The sequence below is a fragment of the Aythya marila genome (genome assembly GCF_965140915.1).
Source record: "Aythya marila genome assembly, chromosome: 8".
NCBI classification, from domain to species: domain Eukaryota; kingdom Metazoa; phylum Chordata; class Aves; order Anseriformes; family Anatidae; genus Aythya; species Aythya marila.
Window position 1 is genome coordinate 7,195,223 of NC_139049.1, and position 14,220 is coordinate 7,209,442.

At 36.4% G+C, this 14,220-nt stretch overlaps 1 protein-coding gene across 1 annotated transcript in view; it reads right to left on the bottom strand.

Moving 5' to 3' along the window:
* The window catches only part of PTPRC (protein tyrosine phosphatase receptor type C), a 63,593-nt gene that overhangs the window by 16,478 nt on the left and 32,895 nt on the right, over positions 1 to 14,220 (bottom strand). Inside the window, 11 exon segments of the mRNA XM_082766041.1 lie at positions 1,925 to 2,115; positions 5,032 to 5,187; positions 9,010 to 9,129; positions 9,681 to 9,902; positions 10,685 to 10,717; positions 12,072 to 12,158; positions 12,971 to 13,093; positions 13,096 to 13,100; positions 13,102 to 13,108; positions 13,567 to 13,593; positions 13,971 to 14,063. Coding sequence (XP_082622167.1) covers positions 1,925 to 2,115; positions 5,032 to 5,187; positions 9,010 to 9,129; positions 9,681 to 9,902; positions 10,685 to 10,717; positions 12,072 to 12,158; positions 12,971 to 13,093; positions 13,096 to 13,100; positions 13,102 to 13,108; positions 13,567 to 13,593; positions 13,971 to 14,063 — 1,064 coding nt within the window.

Genomic DNA, 14,220 nt, shown 5'->3' on the forward strand with positions numbered 1-14,220 from the left:
TAACCCAAGTTCCTGTACCGGAAATAATTCATTTAAGGTTAAATTATAAATGCCAAAGAATACTTTTAAATAAGCTGCTTTCTTGCAACATCATCTTTTGGGTACTTTAACTGATATTAAAATACTGGCTTTGTTTAGACGTGTTCATATTTTGTATGCTATTTTACATTTAGCCATTATTTTTCATTTTCTTAATAGAAAGTCTGATTAGATCTAATAGGCAGCTGGATCTTTGTGCATCAAAGATTTTACACTTGCTTGTGAAGAAAAATGAATCTTATGATTAAATGTAAAGATTTAGTACTGAACAGGGGAGAGTACTAGCAGGATTAAATAATTGTGATTTTAAAGCAGTCTCCTGAAGCAAATGAGTAGGAAGGGGAGGAGAAGGATTGGTGAATCCATTGAATTATTCGCTTCAGGCTGAGCTCTCTCTGAGCCCATCCCATCCCTGGAGAGAAATCTGGAAGGACCTTGCCTTCCACCTCTGTTCTAAAAGGCTGATGTGTCCTGGGGGCTGGTGGTTGCTGAGTTCTGCGGCTGGGAAGAAAAACATTTTCTGAGCAGTGAGTAAGTGGCAGCACCCAGAGGAGTAGCTGGGGCAGCAGGGAAATCAAGCAAGAAGCTTCTCCAAATGCAAAAGCCAGAAACCCATTGCAGCAGTCAGTCAAAACCTCACTAAACCAAAAAGTGTTGTGGGTACCCTTCTGTTTATTCCCTGAACGATTCAGAAAGTAGGCAGAAGGAAATTGTGACATCTGCCAGCTTTCACAGGATATCTGTTTTTCTTGATCCTCTTGACCCAGAATCTTTTCACTACTGTCTAAGGCCAGAAGGCTTTCCCTGGTTTCTCCAGTAAGAATTGGGCAAAATATGTTCAAAGCACAAGCTAGTGTTTTGACACAACTGGAAGCCAACTTCTTGTCAGACAAGCTGCTCACTGCAAGTTGTGGAGAAGGGCCTACAGGAATGTAAGTATTTTTGCTCCTATTGGAGATCATCTTCATTTTCCAAATACATAGCTTTCTGATCATAATCTGTAGGAGAAATATTGACAAAGGCTCAGAACAAAGTCTAGACTACAAAAGCTCTCTGACAATGCATTCCTCAGGAAGACATGAAGGGGGGAAAAAGTTTTTTAAAAAGGGGGAAAATGAGTGAAACTGGTTCCTAAGAGTAATAAACTCTGTCATTCCTACTGGTTACTTCTAACCTAATGTTTCCTGAGAGAAGCTATCAGGACAAAAAGAAATACTCCAGCTGTCCACATTAAGGGATGGACACAAGGCCATTGGCTTCACAAACAAAAGCCAAAAGGATGAAATGCCTAAAAGATGACAACACAGTAGGAAGCCTCCAGGAAAGTGAAGCCTGTAAATAGGGAAATCAGAGGATGATATATTTTAGATGGATACATGGGCAGGTTTGTGAAAGGCTGATGTAAAAACACGTCACAAAAAGAATCCAAACTGCTTTATGATAACTAGTCCCTAAAGCATTAGGGACAGCTGAAGAACAGTGTACAATGAAAAATTTTGAACAATTAATTTCAGAGCAATTATCTCAAGACTTAAGTTTCATATTTATTCTCTTTGATAGAAATGACAACCAGATATTCATTAAATGTGTAATTATTGTAATTGTAATATCAGATACATTTAAGACACACAAATTTCTCTCTGTCCCATGCTATTCAGCTTGTACTTTTCATGCTGTCAGAACTTATATGGAATAGCACATAAGGAATTTATTGATAGGGCTAGAAACATACGCAGAGACATTTTATTTCGTAAGTAACAGCTACTTCTTTACATCTCTGGCCTACAGATGGACCATATTTGCCTTCTTCTCAAAGATCAAATATAATACACCTAAACAAAGAAAATATATTTTTTTAGATGTTTAGCTTCATATGCTTACTTACCTTAAAGTTATAATGTGTTGAGTATGAGAGATCTCGTATTTCAAAAGCACAAGTATCATCATGTTTTTTTTGACCATTCCAGGATAATACAAACTCTGTTTTTTCCCCATACACTTGTTGATTTTTGCAGGTAATCCTGACAACATTATCACCTTCCAGTTCTAGACGCAAGTCAACCACCGGATCTGGTACTATTTATAAAAGAAGTGTTACTCCTTCCATTCTCATAACTCAAAACCAAATATTTTAATAACCACATGGGTTCATGTCTGTTATCTTCTCTCTTAATAATGTCACACATTTGCTTCCTTAAAAATTTCAGTCGCAATTTAACAATACGAATAAAATCAATGCTGGGTTAATCATAGCCTTATCCAAGCTGGAAAAGCTGTAAAGGGGAGCTGAAGCAGCTGGGAGGACCAGAACTCTACCAACAGTCAGGCTGCCAAAGATAATAAGATGGCAACTTCACCTCTTGCCACTGACACCACTTTCTCATTTCAGGAATATAAGACAACAAACAAATCATGGGAACAAACAAACTTTTCAGTGTAAGTCAATGTCTAAGTTTCAAAGCTGCTGTAACTTGATTTTCCTATCAGAACTTACTGGTGCATTTTGCAAAAGTATTCTTTTGCTACGAGCGTCACCTTGTCCTAAAATGCCAAAAAAAAAAAGAAACTTTTTACTTCTTAATGATTATAAATCTGTTAAGGTGAATTTGTTTCCTAGCTCTGATTTTGTATGTTGCAGGAAAAGGCTTTGAGACTGGGGACGTGGGATCTTTCCTTGAAAGTTTTTTAACCCTTTCAGAAAGTCAGGAAGTAAATAACCTTCAGCAAGCCAGTATATTAAAAAAAAAAAAAAAAAAAAAAAAAAAAAAAAAAAAAAAGATGCAGTTGTCTTTTTCTTCATATGAAGAGTTAAGATGTGTGTGGCTTTATGAGCAGATTTCATCTAGGAACTAGCAGGACATATGACTTGGCTGGGCAGGTGGCAGTTGCTCACTTTTCTGTACAGGGCAAGTTTGTGAGTTTCCTACTCAGTATGCTGCTGAAAAAGCTGTGGCAAGGAGAAAGTCAGCATTTCTTGAGGGAATGTGTTTGTTGAGGTCAGAAAAATATTTTACAAAATGTCATTTTTCCTAGTCCCAAGGAGTTAGGCTCTAATGATATATTCTTCTCTTCAAGAAATAAAACTCTTGCAGTATCAGATTGATTATGTTATCTGCTGCTGTATGTTTACATACATGGAGAACGTGTAATACCATTAACTCATGAAGGCAAGCAAAATCTTACTTCCTCAAAAAATAAGAGAACCGTGTGTTTTTTTGTTTTGTTTTGATTTTCTAGACCCTTAAACTTGTGTCATGGAACACAATCTCCACCCAAGGTATTAAAATATGAGTATATCCCCAGAAAGTGGGGTCTCCAAAATGCAAATATGCTCATACTAGATAAATCATAACTATAAAGAAATAATCATAAATCATAAAAAAATAATCGTGCTCATATTAGGACTGTTTAAAAATTAAATATATTTTTCAGTTTTGGTTACAGTTAAGTCTCTGATCAAATATATTACATTATCAATGCATCCATTTACCAGTTGTTTATTTTTCTATGGGGCTTCAGGGGATAATTTTGATCTCCATATTGTTCCAAATAGAATTTAAAACTTGTTAACCCAGTTATTCCCAGAGTAATAGGGAAATTCCATTGTTTTCAAGGATATTTATATTTTATATTTAAAACTGGATGCAAAAGCTCTGTATATTCCAAAGAGAGATAGGATTCAAAATTCAAAATAATAGTCTGTCAGAACTATTTCCCAAAGACCTAGTGAAACAAATTTAATAACAACAGGAGTCAGATTCAGTGTTCTTATATATCCAACTCTACGTACTTTCCAGAAGTGCTAAAAGCAATGAAAGATTTTTATTTTTTCCTAATATTAGGAAAACAACAATAACAAAACACACACCCACAAAAAAAAATATACATGCACACACATAAAAAGCCTACCATCACTAACACAAAAATAATGCTTTATTTTTCACTAAAAAGTAATTTTTGATTTTTCAGTGCAATAAAGAAAATATTGATTTAGTATCCTAGCAGGTATCTTCTCTGCTAGGATATTTTCCATTATATTTTCCCTGTAGTTATACCTCTCTCTTAGATGAGCCTAGAGGTGGTGGAACTAGAGCTAAAAAAAAAGTACTGGAATAAATTAGATAAACTTTTTTTTTTTCTCAAAGAAAGAATGAGAACAGTAAGAGCCCCTACATCTGAAGATAACAAGGAACAAATAAACAAATAAATAATAATAATAATTTAAAAAACAAACAAAAAACCACTAAAATAATTCCAGCCCCCCTTCCAAACTAACAAACTAATTAAATGGCAACAATAAATTAGGAAGTAGTAATGTCTGCATCTGAAAATTAGTAAATATCTTTAAAATCTGTATTTTTTCAGCTCTTCTTGTAGTTATATTGATAGAACATGCATGTGAAACAAAGAATCATGGCCATGGGGACAGGCTTTCCATGGAGAACAGACCTTTCTGACAGCACGATGCTAGGTATGCTTTTTGTCTATAACCTAATGAGGAGTCTTAGAATTTGACTGCCAAACTAACTGAAACACAGTACAGATATTAGTATTGGTGTATCCTTGGCCATGCAGGTCTGCTTAGAGCAACCAGGCAGCTACAGAAGAGAAGGTACATTCTGCACATCTTTGTAGCTTTCATTCCACAAAGATGTTTTTCTTTCTCTTTTTTGCATAATTTGAATGTTCTCTTTACATGAAGACATAAAGCTTTCTAAAGTCTTCTAAAAAAATCCAAATGAACACAGATATTTTGAAAAGTCTAATATAGATAAAAACAGTAAATGAATAAATTAAAAATAGATTAACATTAAATAATTAGAAATGAAACACTAATGACATAAATGTTAGTAAAAAAAAAAAAAATCTAATGTTAATCAATTTATCAAGTAGTAGTAATAACATATATAAAAATGTAAAGTACAATAAGAAAGTACATATTTCCTGTGTTAGGGTCAACCTTGACCTTAACAGTTAGCAAACAAGACTTACCTCCTGGATTTGTTCTAGAGTTGGCTTTGTTCCATTTTCCCACAATTTTTTCCTGATGTATGCCTTTTATATATGCAGCTACAGACACATTAAATTTGGCATAAGCTGTAAAGTTATCACAAGTAAACTCAGTCGTGTTTTGTATGTCAATTATACCTTCAAAAAAAAAAAAAAAGAGATATGTTAGGAGCACAGAAACTCTCTCACCTCATCAGAGCTACCTAAAACCACTGTTGCGTAATTCCATTTTAATTACTTTGTCCTAAGGAGGCTTGGTTGGTTTGTCCTGCTCATTAATGCTAAGTGAAGGCTCAGGAAGAAGAATACATATATTCCCCAAACAAACAGGTAGGAAGTTGAGTTTTTTTGTTTATTTTGTTTTGTTTTACATCCTCAGTATGTCATTAAGACAAGCATAATTAAAAACTAATGTAAGGCACATAGACAAAGAGAAGCTGGTACTTTCTTCTGTGTTCAGCTTGGGAAGAGGTTACTAGATGTCCAAAGTCACACTGCATGCTGGACAAGCTTGTTCTAGTAATGATGCAGGAGATGCCATCTGTTTTCAGTGGTGGCAAGCAGGACAGAAAGGTATTGCCCAAGGAGCAGCATGAGCAAAGCTACTACCAACACTGCTTTGGTGGCCTGGGGAATTGAGGAGCAATGGCTTTTTGATGTCTCCACAAAGCACAGATGCTTCAGATGAGACCTCCTCACACCCAAGCATACTACCTAGGTCTCCTACATTGGCCAAGCCAGACCAACCACAGAAACAGCACATACATGTATGAAAGGAGAGAATGCTTAGTAGAAAACAAGTACCTGGCTTTACCTCTGTAAGCATGAATATGCCACCCTCTGTACTTAGGACTCCCTGACTTTTACATACTGACTTTTACATGTTACATAGAAGGCAGTTCCCTTTCTGCTCTTGCCACCGTTTCAGTAAGTGTACACAGATCCATAGTCCTCCTTAGAAATTCCTGTCGTCATTCTTGAAGGAATAAATAGGTTCAGTGTTGCTTTACTAGAACCCGTCAAGCTTACTATGTTAAGCTGAAACAGGGAAGAAAAATCCTAAGGGAAGAAAACTGCTAAAATAAAAAATAAAAAATAAATAAAAATAAAAAGGTTTTCACCTAGAATAATTATTCCACTTCTCCACAAACTTCTGATTTGTGAAAAATTAAAACTATTAGATGTGCGTCTTCTCTGAGAATAAATGAACAAGCTATGGGTGCATTTTCTGAGGCAGACAATGCCATTCTAAAAACTGATCAGGCAACTGATGATCTTGTCACATTTTAATACAAGATACTTGAGAAATGAAAGATGACAGTGATGTCCTGAAATGATAAACTAAATAACCACATAGTTGAATTGAAGCAGCCTCAAAGTCAAGAAACTTTTAAAAAAGATTTGTAGAACAACAATAATAATAATTTAGTGTTTTTACTGGACATTTTTAAGAAATTCCAATATGTTTGGACACTGCCTCATGCTTGGTGCCCACTAAATAAAAACTAAATAAAACATGTGAGGAATTATTTTGTACCAACAGAGGATATACTTACTGTTGTTATCAGTGCCATTGCAGTTTATATAATAGCCACGTATAAGAGTTATCGGAGTCTTGCTGGGTGGTGTCCATTTAACTTTTACATTATTGACATCAATTTCTACTGTAAGATCTTCTGGTGCTTCTGGAGCTGTTTGTTTGTTTTGTTGTTTAAAAAAAAAAATGGATGGGAGGGAAAAGTTAGAATGAAAATGCAAAATATTCTGTTTTATTTCTATTTTAATTAAACTCAGTTTCATTGGATATTAAAGCAAGATAGCAATAACGTAAGATTTTGCATAGTCTATTTCATTCAGAGAAATTATACACAATTATAGAGTACATATAACAGCATCAAATTAGAGTAATTTCATAAATTTAATCAATTCAGGATATAGGTGAATACAGCAACATCACATCTTACTAAAATTCTTCAACAATTCCAATTATTATACATTGTTTTGATTTCCTTATAATTTTAACCAACTTTAAATTTCTATCCTGAAATTTTCTTTGCAGGTTACTTGATTTAAGGTGATTTTCTGTTTAATTGATAAAATAATGCTAAGCCATTTCCAAGGACAATACTGTATAATACTTTATCATTTTATCTGGAGACATTCTTTGCAATTATTCTATCATCTTTCTTCACAAGCAAGAGTTTGATATTTGTTTTTCTCTAGGGCTGCACTTTTTTTTATTCTTTTGTCTTCACTTTCATTGAAAATTGCTTACATTTTGCCACTTTCTCATCCTTAAAAATAAAAAGTCACAGTCTCTTAGGGAAGAAGAGGAAGGTTTGAGACTGCAGGTCTGAGCCTGGGGTTGGAGGGAGAAAGGACAACTGTGACTGTGGTCAAAGAACTACCATAAATACAGGAGATGAGGTGATAAGAGCTGGAGGAGAACCTTAAACTGGCTGAGCATGCTGCTCAAAATTTATCTTAATCCTACAGGAAGCACAGACAGTTGGATTTGCAATGGGTGTTTCTAGAAATACGTGGAATGCAAAGCAAAATTAAGCATTATACTTGCCATCATATTCTGTTTCTATACTGAAGGAATCGAGGTCAAACTCTTCTCCAGAATACTTTACTGTATGTTTGCATTTAAAAGGATGGTTGGTTGTTAAATTGTTCATTAATACGCAAGATCCAATTGACTGCCAAGATGCTTCTGGAAAGGTAGAAACAAAAATGGCTTACCCATATTTTTCACAACTCTAAAAATATATCATATATCTGAAAGTATATCAAATCATATCTAAAAATATATTATACCATCTTAACTCGGATTTTATCTACCATATTTATTCAACATAATTTTTAGTACACTACCAGAATATCCAAAACAGAAAAGCATACGACTTAGTGAACCCAAGTGACTGAGTTCTAGGTTCTTTTACACCAATTCAGTTTGCATAGATCTTTACTTTCCATCTAACACTCCTATTTTTATATCCCTTTTACATTGTGGACCCCAAAGCTGCACACAGTACTCAAGGTGAGGCCTTACCAATGCTAGGCAGAGTGGGACAATCACTTCTTTCAAGTGATTAGCTATATATTGCTTAACACACCCCACAATGCGGTTGGCCTTTTTGGTAACCAGGCCATATTGTTGACCTGTTTTGAGCTTACCATCAACCAAAACCCCCAGATCCCTCTCTAGAGGGTTGCACTGCAGCAACTTGTTCCCCAGACTATATATACACCTAGGATTACACCATCCCAGGTGCAAAATCCAGCATTAAATTTCATACAATTGATGATTGTCCAGTGCTCTATTCTATCAAGATCTCTCTGCAAGACCTGTCTACCCTCAAGGCAAGTGACAGCTCCTCCAGTTTAGTATCATCTGCAAACGTACTTGGTATGCACACAACTCCTGTGTCCAGGTCATTGATAAAAACATTGAAGAGAATATTTGTCGTGCATTTTTCTAGAACATGGGGATATGGAGCATACATATCTTCTTTACCACACCATTTGCCTTTAAGCCGATGTTTTCTCAGTCTGCAAGGCTGGCAAGCTCCAAGCACAGAGTGTCTGTACTCAGCTATTCACGAGCCTGCAGAGCCAGCTGCCCACTTTGTCTGCAAGGGAGCAGCTCACAGGAGACACTCGGATTTCCAAGTTCTCAGCTCCCCTTCAGGCCATCAAGCAGGAGCTCAACACCTCCAAAAGTCTGCAATTTGTGAAGCTGGTAAACTAAAGGAATAGCTCTCTGGGCTTGAACTCTCCCCCAGATCTTCTGCAGTGTGTGGAATGGTAGTTCCTAACCTGCCCACTCCAGAAATTCTGAACATCTCTTCCCTCATGCTGGCACAATTAATGAAACCTGCCAGTCTCATCCAAAGACAACATCTATATTGCTTAATAAATAAATAAGCATTTTAAATTATGTTAGAAGTTTCTTACCTTCACAGCTAACACTCGCATTACTACAGGCATCTGAGCAATCTGTATCTGAGGCTTTGAAACAGAACTGTACAGATGTGCTGTTAAGAATCTTCTTTTCTAAAGAACAGTGGCTTTTATCTAGAAAGGATTAATATTAAATAGCAATGTGACATTAGTTGTATTGATTCTTTAAATATTGATTTGTTCTTTTATATTTGTTAATTTGTTCTGCAATATGAAGATATAATTGGCACAAAATGATGTGCAAAGAATTTAACAAGAAGATGAAATTTAAAAAGTATTCATTAGACAAAAACAATTGTTGTATTCAAATCATAAATGAAACATTTAATTCAACAAAAGCAATAACTTTAGTGAACAAAACATCCAACATAGATAGTAGCTCTCAAGTGCTGGCCAGCCTTGTTATTGCTAGCCATGCTGCATATGACTGATGCAGATGAAGTTCACTTTTCCTTTACAGTGAAAAAATTGTATTTTTTACATGAAAACCTCTGTCTGATTCTCTGTAAAAACAATAATAGACTATGAAATCCATGAAAGCTGTATTACTGCATGTGGAAGGAAGGAAGGGAGGGAGGAAGGAAGGGAGGGAGGAAGGAAGGGAGGGAGGGAGGGAGGGAGGGAGGGAGGGAGGGAGGAAATTACTAAGACCCTTCTATACCTACCAGGTGGAATAATTATACTTTTGCATGTGTGGTTGTTAGATGTAAGTGTATATATTCTGCATCTGTTAAGTTTTACTGTGTTGGTGTTGACATTCACCCGTAACTTCACCTCATCTTTGAGCAAAATAGCATATTCTGTGTTGTTTTTGAGATTCTTCAGTGTAACTTCAACCATGTTTTCCTCGTCTGTTCCATTTCCTGTGCTGTAGGATATATTATCATCTAAAAGAGAAGGATAAAAAGGCAAACAATCATTTCATGACAATTTTAAGGACTCTTAAATGTTTTGCGGTATCTGGTATCCCCAGCATCACAGGTGCTAAAGAATCAGAAAATACAGCAAAATTGCCTCGTTTATTTTTAGTGTTATTTGTTACCTTAAAAATATTTAAAAGAGAAAATTTCCTTAGGAAAATATTGTTTTAAGTCATTCTCTAGTAAAGGAAACCGAAGAATTAAAAAGATTAACATTCCAGAACTACATTTTTTTTAATTTAAAATGTCAATTCAAAGTGAAATATTTTATTCTGACACATTGAATCCTTTGTTTGTCCAGAAACTTCAGATTTTCTCATTGAAAACATTTCATAACCATTAAATAATAAAAGCCACTTCTGAAAACTGGAGAGGGGACAGCTCTCTCATTTTGAAGAAAGAGAAACCAATATCCAAGCTTTGGATTTACTATAGTTATGAACTGCAGTTTGCAGCATGTGTTCATTGGCAGTATGGGGAAAAATTAGAGAGAGCCTAGTTGAATGAAAGCAGATCTCTTCTGCAGCCCTTACATTGACAGCCTAGTTCAAAGGCAATTCAACATAACTCTAAATGAAGATTAGAAGACCAGAACTGTTAATAACTTTAATGCAAATCTTTCAGAAGAATGAGACAGTTTATAAAGCAAATTGAAATGGTAGCTCATTTGTTTTAGTGATAAGTTTTCCCTGAGTTTACTGATATGTTCAAATATCAGGGCTGAGATAAATAAGGGGTTTGGTTCTTACCACAAGGTTCTTCAGTTGGCACTGAGGGACTTTCTATAAGAAAAGAAAACAAAATGAAGGTGTACTTCAGCAAGTATGATTTTCACAGAGCATTAGAGGAAGACAACTGGCACTGCCTAAACTGGTACTCTTCATTCAACACGTTACAAGTAATTATATTCAGCACCCTATTCATATTTGAAAAAGGGGAATATATCAGCCACATACATACCAATTCTTCTACAAGCTATTTTAGTCATGTGCATTTCATCATTCTCCAATGATACCAAACTGTTTTTTTCATAACATTTCAGCATACAAAGTTACACAAGAATATTCCAAAATCACGTTCTCGCAGTGGTATGATAAGCTACAGCAGTTTGCTGGGATACAAATGCTATGGAATGCCTAAGCGAGCACTTTCCAATGTCACCAAAGAAACACATTTTATCTACTTTATGCATAGTTACTCGTGTATCTGGAAACAGACTAATTCAAGAGTACAGATCGTTTTACAGTTATTGTTACACTGGAATATCCAGAAGAAATTAAGAGCTGGTATTTAGGAAATCTGTATGGAAGCTTGTGCAAAAAAAACGTCATCCTGCAACCAATTATTTAAAATATACTAAGGTGTGAGTACTATCAAAAGACAGATATCTAATTTTCTTCACAGAAGTGTCTTGGATTTGTCTATTCCCTCTGGCCTAGGAACCAGATGGCTGAGCAGTGCCCCTAATGAGAGGGTTAGCTAAGAGGGGCCAAGATGGCTCAGGGCAGGAGACCCACAGGTAGAAGCTAAGCTCAGTCTGTGAAAGAAGACAGCTAATGACAGCCTACAGCTACTTGAAGAGCAGTTATGAAGATGACAGGAGACAAACACCTGGATGTACTTTACTCAAACACACACACCCAACTCAATGACCTGAATAATTCCTTACAGCACAATTGCCACAACAATACATGTAAATGCTTCATATATTAGGTCCCAAGAAAATATTAATGCTGAGTGAAACAACAGGGAAGCCATTGGAAAACAGAAGTTCACAGGTCGCTGGATGTAATCTCATGTTTTTGCTGCTTTAGCAAACTTCTATGAGTAACAAGGAGAGTAATATTGACTGAGATTCACTTTCCTACCATGCCACTCCATGGAAACAGTTTATGTTTTTCACTTCCTTAACAAGCAGTAAATTTGGTGCCTCTAATCCTACTCTTAAAATATTAATATTACTCCTTAAAAAAAAAAACAAAAAAAAAAAAACCTTAAGTTTGATGCAGTTGTATGCCTACTTGCATACCTAATTTGTATAACTTAAAAATATATATCAAGATTATTTATTTCATTCTAACACATTTTCTGTGGTTGTAGTGTGATAATTGCGATAACTGTGTGCAAGTTTGTCACCTATTGTATGACTGGGGATGGTCCCCGTGCTTGCTGGCATGCTGACTGGTGAGGTGGTGCTGTGCAAGGATGTTGTTTTGTTATCATCTGTAAGGAAATAAACAATACGTCAGCATTAAAAAAAGCAAAATTCACTATTTCATATGGCTACATCATCAGTAATGTCTTACGCTACACTCCCTCCTCCCCCTTTATTTCCTTCCAGGGTTTTTGTAAGTTAGAGATGAGTGCTGAAGGAAAGATCATGTTCATATATCCAGAAAATGAGAAAATACATTATATAAAGAGAAAGCAAACTTTTAGGAATATAGCATTTACTAATGATCTTTGAAATGTACACAGATTTTTTTTTCTTTCCTTTTTTTTTTTTTTTTTTTTAGGCATAATCCGCATTGGAGTCAACAGCGTAGAACAGAGCAGAATAAGAACTACCTTAGTAATTGTGAACTAGGAACTAAAACATTCTGCTATGTTCTGACAGTACAGCACAATTATGAACAGTGCCTGTGCTCTTTCAGAAACAAGCAATCCAGTAATGCTTAAATGCCAAATAAGACACATTGCTCATTATATCACTTACTATATCTTAGTATTTATCTCCCTGCTTATAAGCCTCGGATGGGTTTCTCTATTCTCTTAGGTCCGTTCCTATTCTTGCTTTGGCAACAACCTTGTTGACAGTAGTACGAGTTTTGATACTACTGAGGTAACTACAAGATTGAGCATCAGACACCAGATCCTGAAAATAATCAATTTGGCTCTGGCTCCTATGCTGAATTGCAGGTACCTATTCCATTTGATGAACCACAAACTGGAAAAGGCTACCCTGAGGCTAAATTACTCAGTTTTCCCCTACAGCTCAGAGTGCAGCATGTGGCACCTAAAAGAAGTCGGCAAACCTGATGAAGCATGACTGAAGGCAGTGGGAGTGCGTGTGGTAAGGGCAGCAGGGCTGCTGTGTGGTGAGTTGCTGGGTCCCGTGGTTGGGTCGGAGCCTGTGTGCGTGGAGAGGTGTGTGCTGTTTGAGGGGATGCCACCTGTGGCAAGAGGAACAGCGGTTTCATTAGTGTTTCGGAGGTCACCCACTCACAGAACGAAGCAAAACTGCAAACAGCACAGGACAGCCCCACTGGGAGCTCTCCTGCGCTGAGGCACTGTGCGTTTGGAGCAATCAAAGGTACGCTGAATGCACAAGGGTCATGGTGTAAGGGAGAACAACAGGCGGCAACCGAACATCCAGTAAGTGTAACCCCTTATGGCACGGACTGCACATCTTCCATGACAAATGCTAGGTTTTAAAATACACTCAAGTACATGACTCAGAACCAAACTGGTTTGATATTCTTCCCTCTTAAAACAGTGTATTTCATTTCACCGGGCTGAATTATATGTATTGCACACATTACACAAGACAATTATACACAGGAAATGGAAAGAAGAAACAACCTGAAAAAAGTGTCAGTGAATTTCTTAATGTAAATAAAAAGTTTCTTACTAGTTGGTGTTGTCACGTTCTGAGCTCCTGAAAAAGACAAAGAGAAAATGTGTAAATTACATTTTCAAGGAATCACAGGCAACCATATTATATTATTTTTTTTTAAATAAAAAGAAACTTTCTTTCCTCCTATCAGCTGAGCTTTCCCCAGATAATTACTTATTCTAAAGTAAACTCTATTCTAAACTTTAAAACTTTATTCTAAAGCAACTACTAGACCCCCAAAACATCAAGTATATACATGTATGTAGGCTCTAATTTTCCATATTAGAAGTCCCAATTCCTTGAGCAGGGAGTCTGCTGTGCATCCTGAAGGATGGACATAGTTTCAGGAAGGCTGCAGCAGATGCTGGTTCAGCTGAAACAGAAGAGCAGCAGTGCCACGGTCCTGACTTCATGGTTACCTTTAGTGGTGCTTGGAGGTGGGAGTGACGTGGAGCGTGGAGGTGACAGAGGGGAGGGGGAAGAGCTGGTAGGTGCCTGATTTTCATCTCCTGCTAAACAGTGAGGAAAAAATATCATTGAGTGAGCAATGTGTGATCATGAGAAGTTCATTTCAAGCAGAAAGACTACCACTTGTCTTCTGAATCAAATGCCTCCCTCCAGCACTGGCAAGAACAAGTTTGCATTGCTCTCCAGTTCCTGCACAGAGCA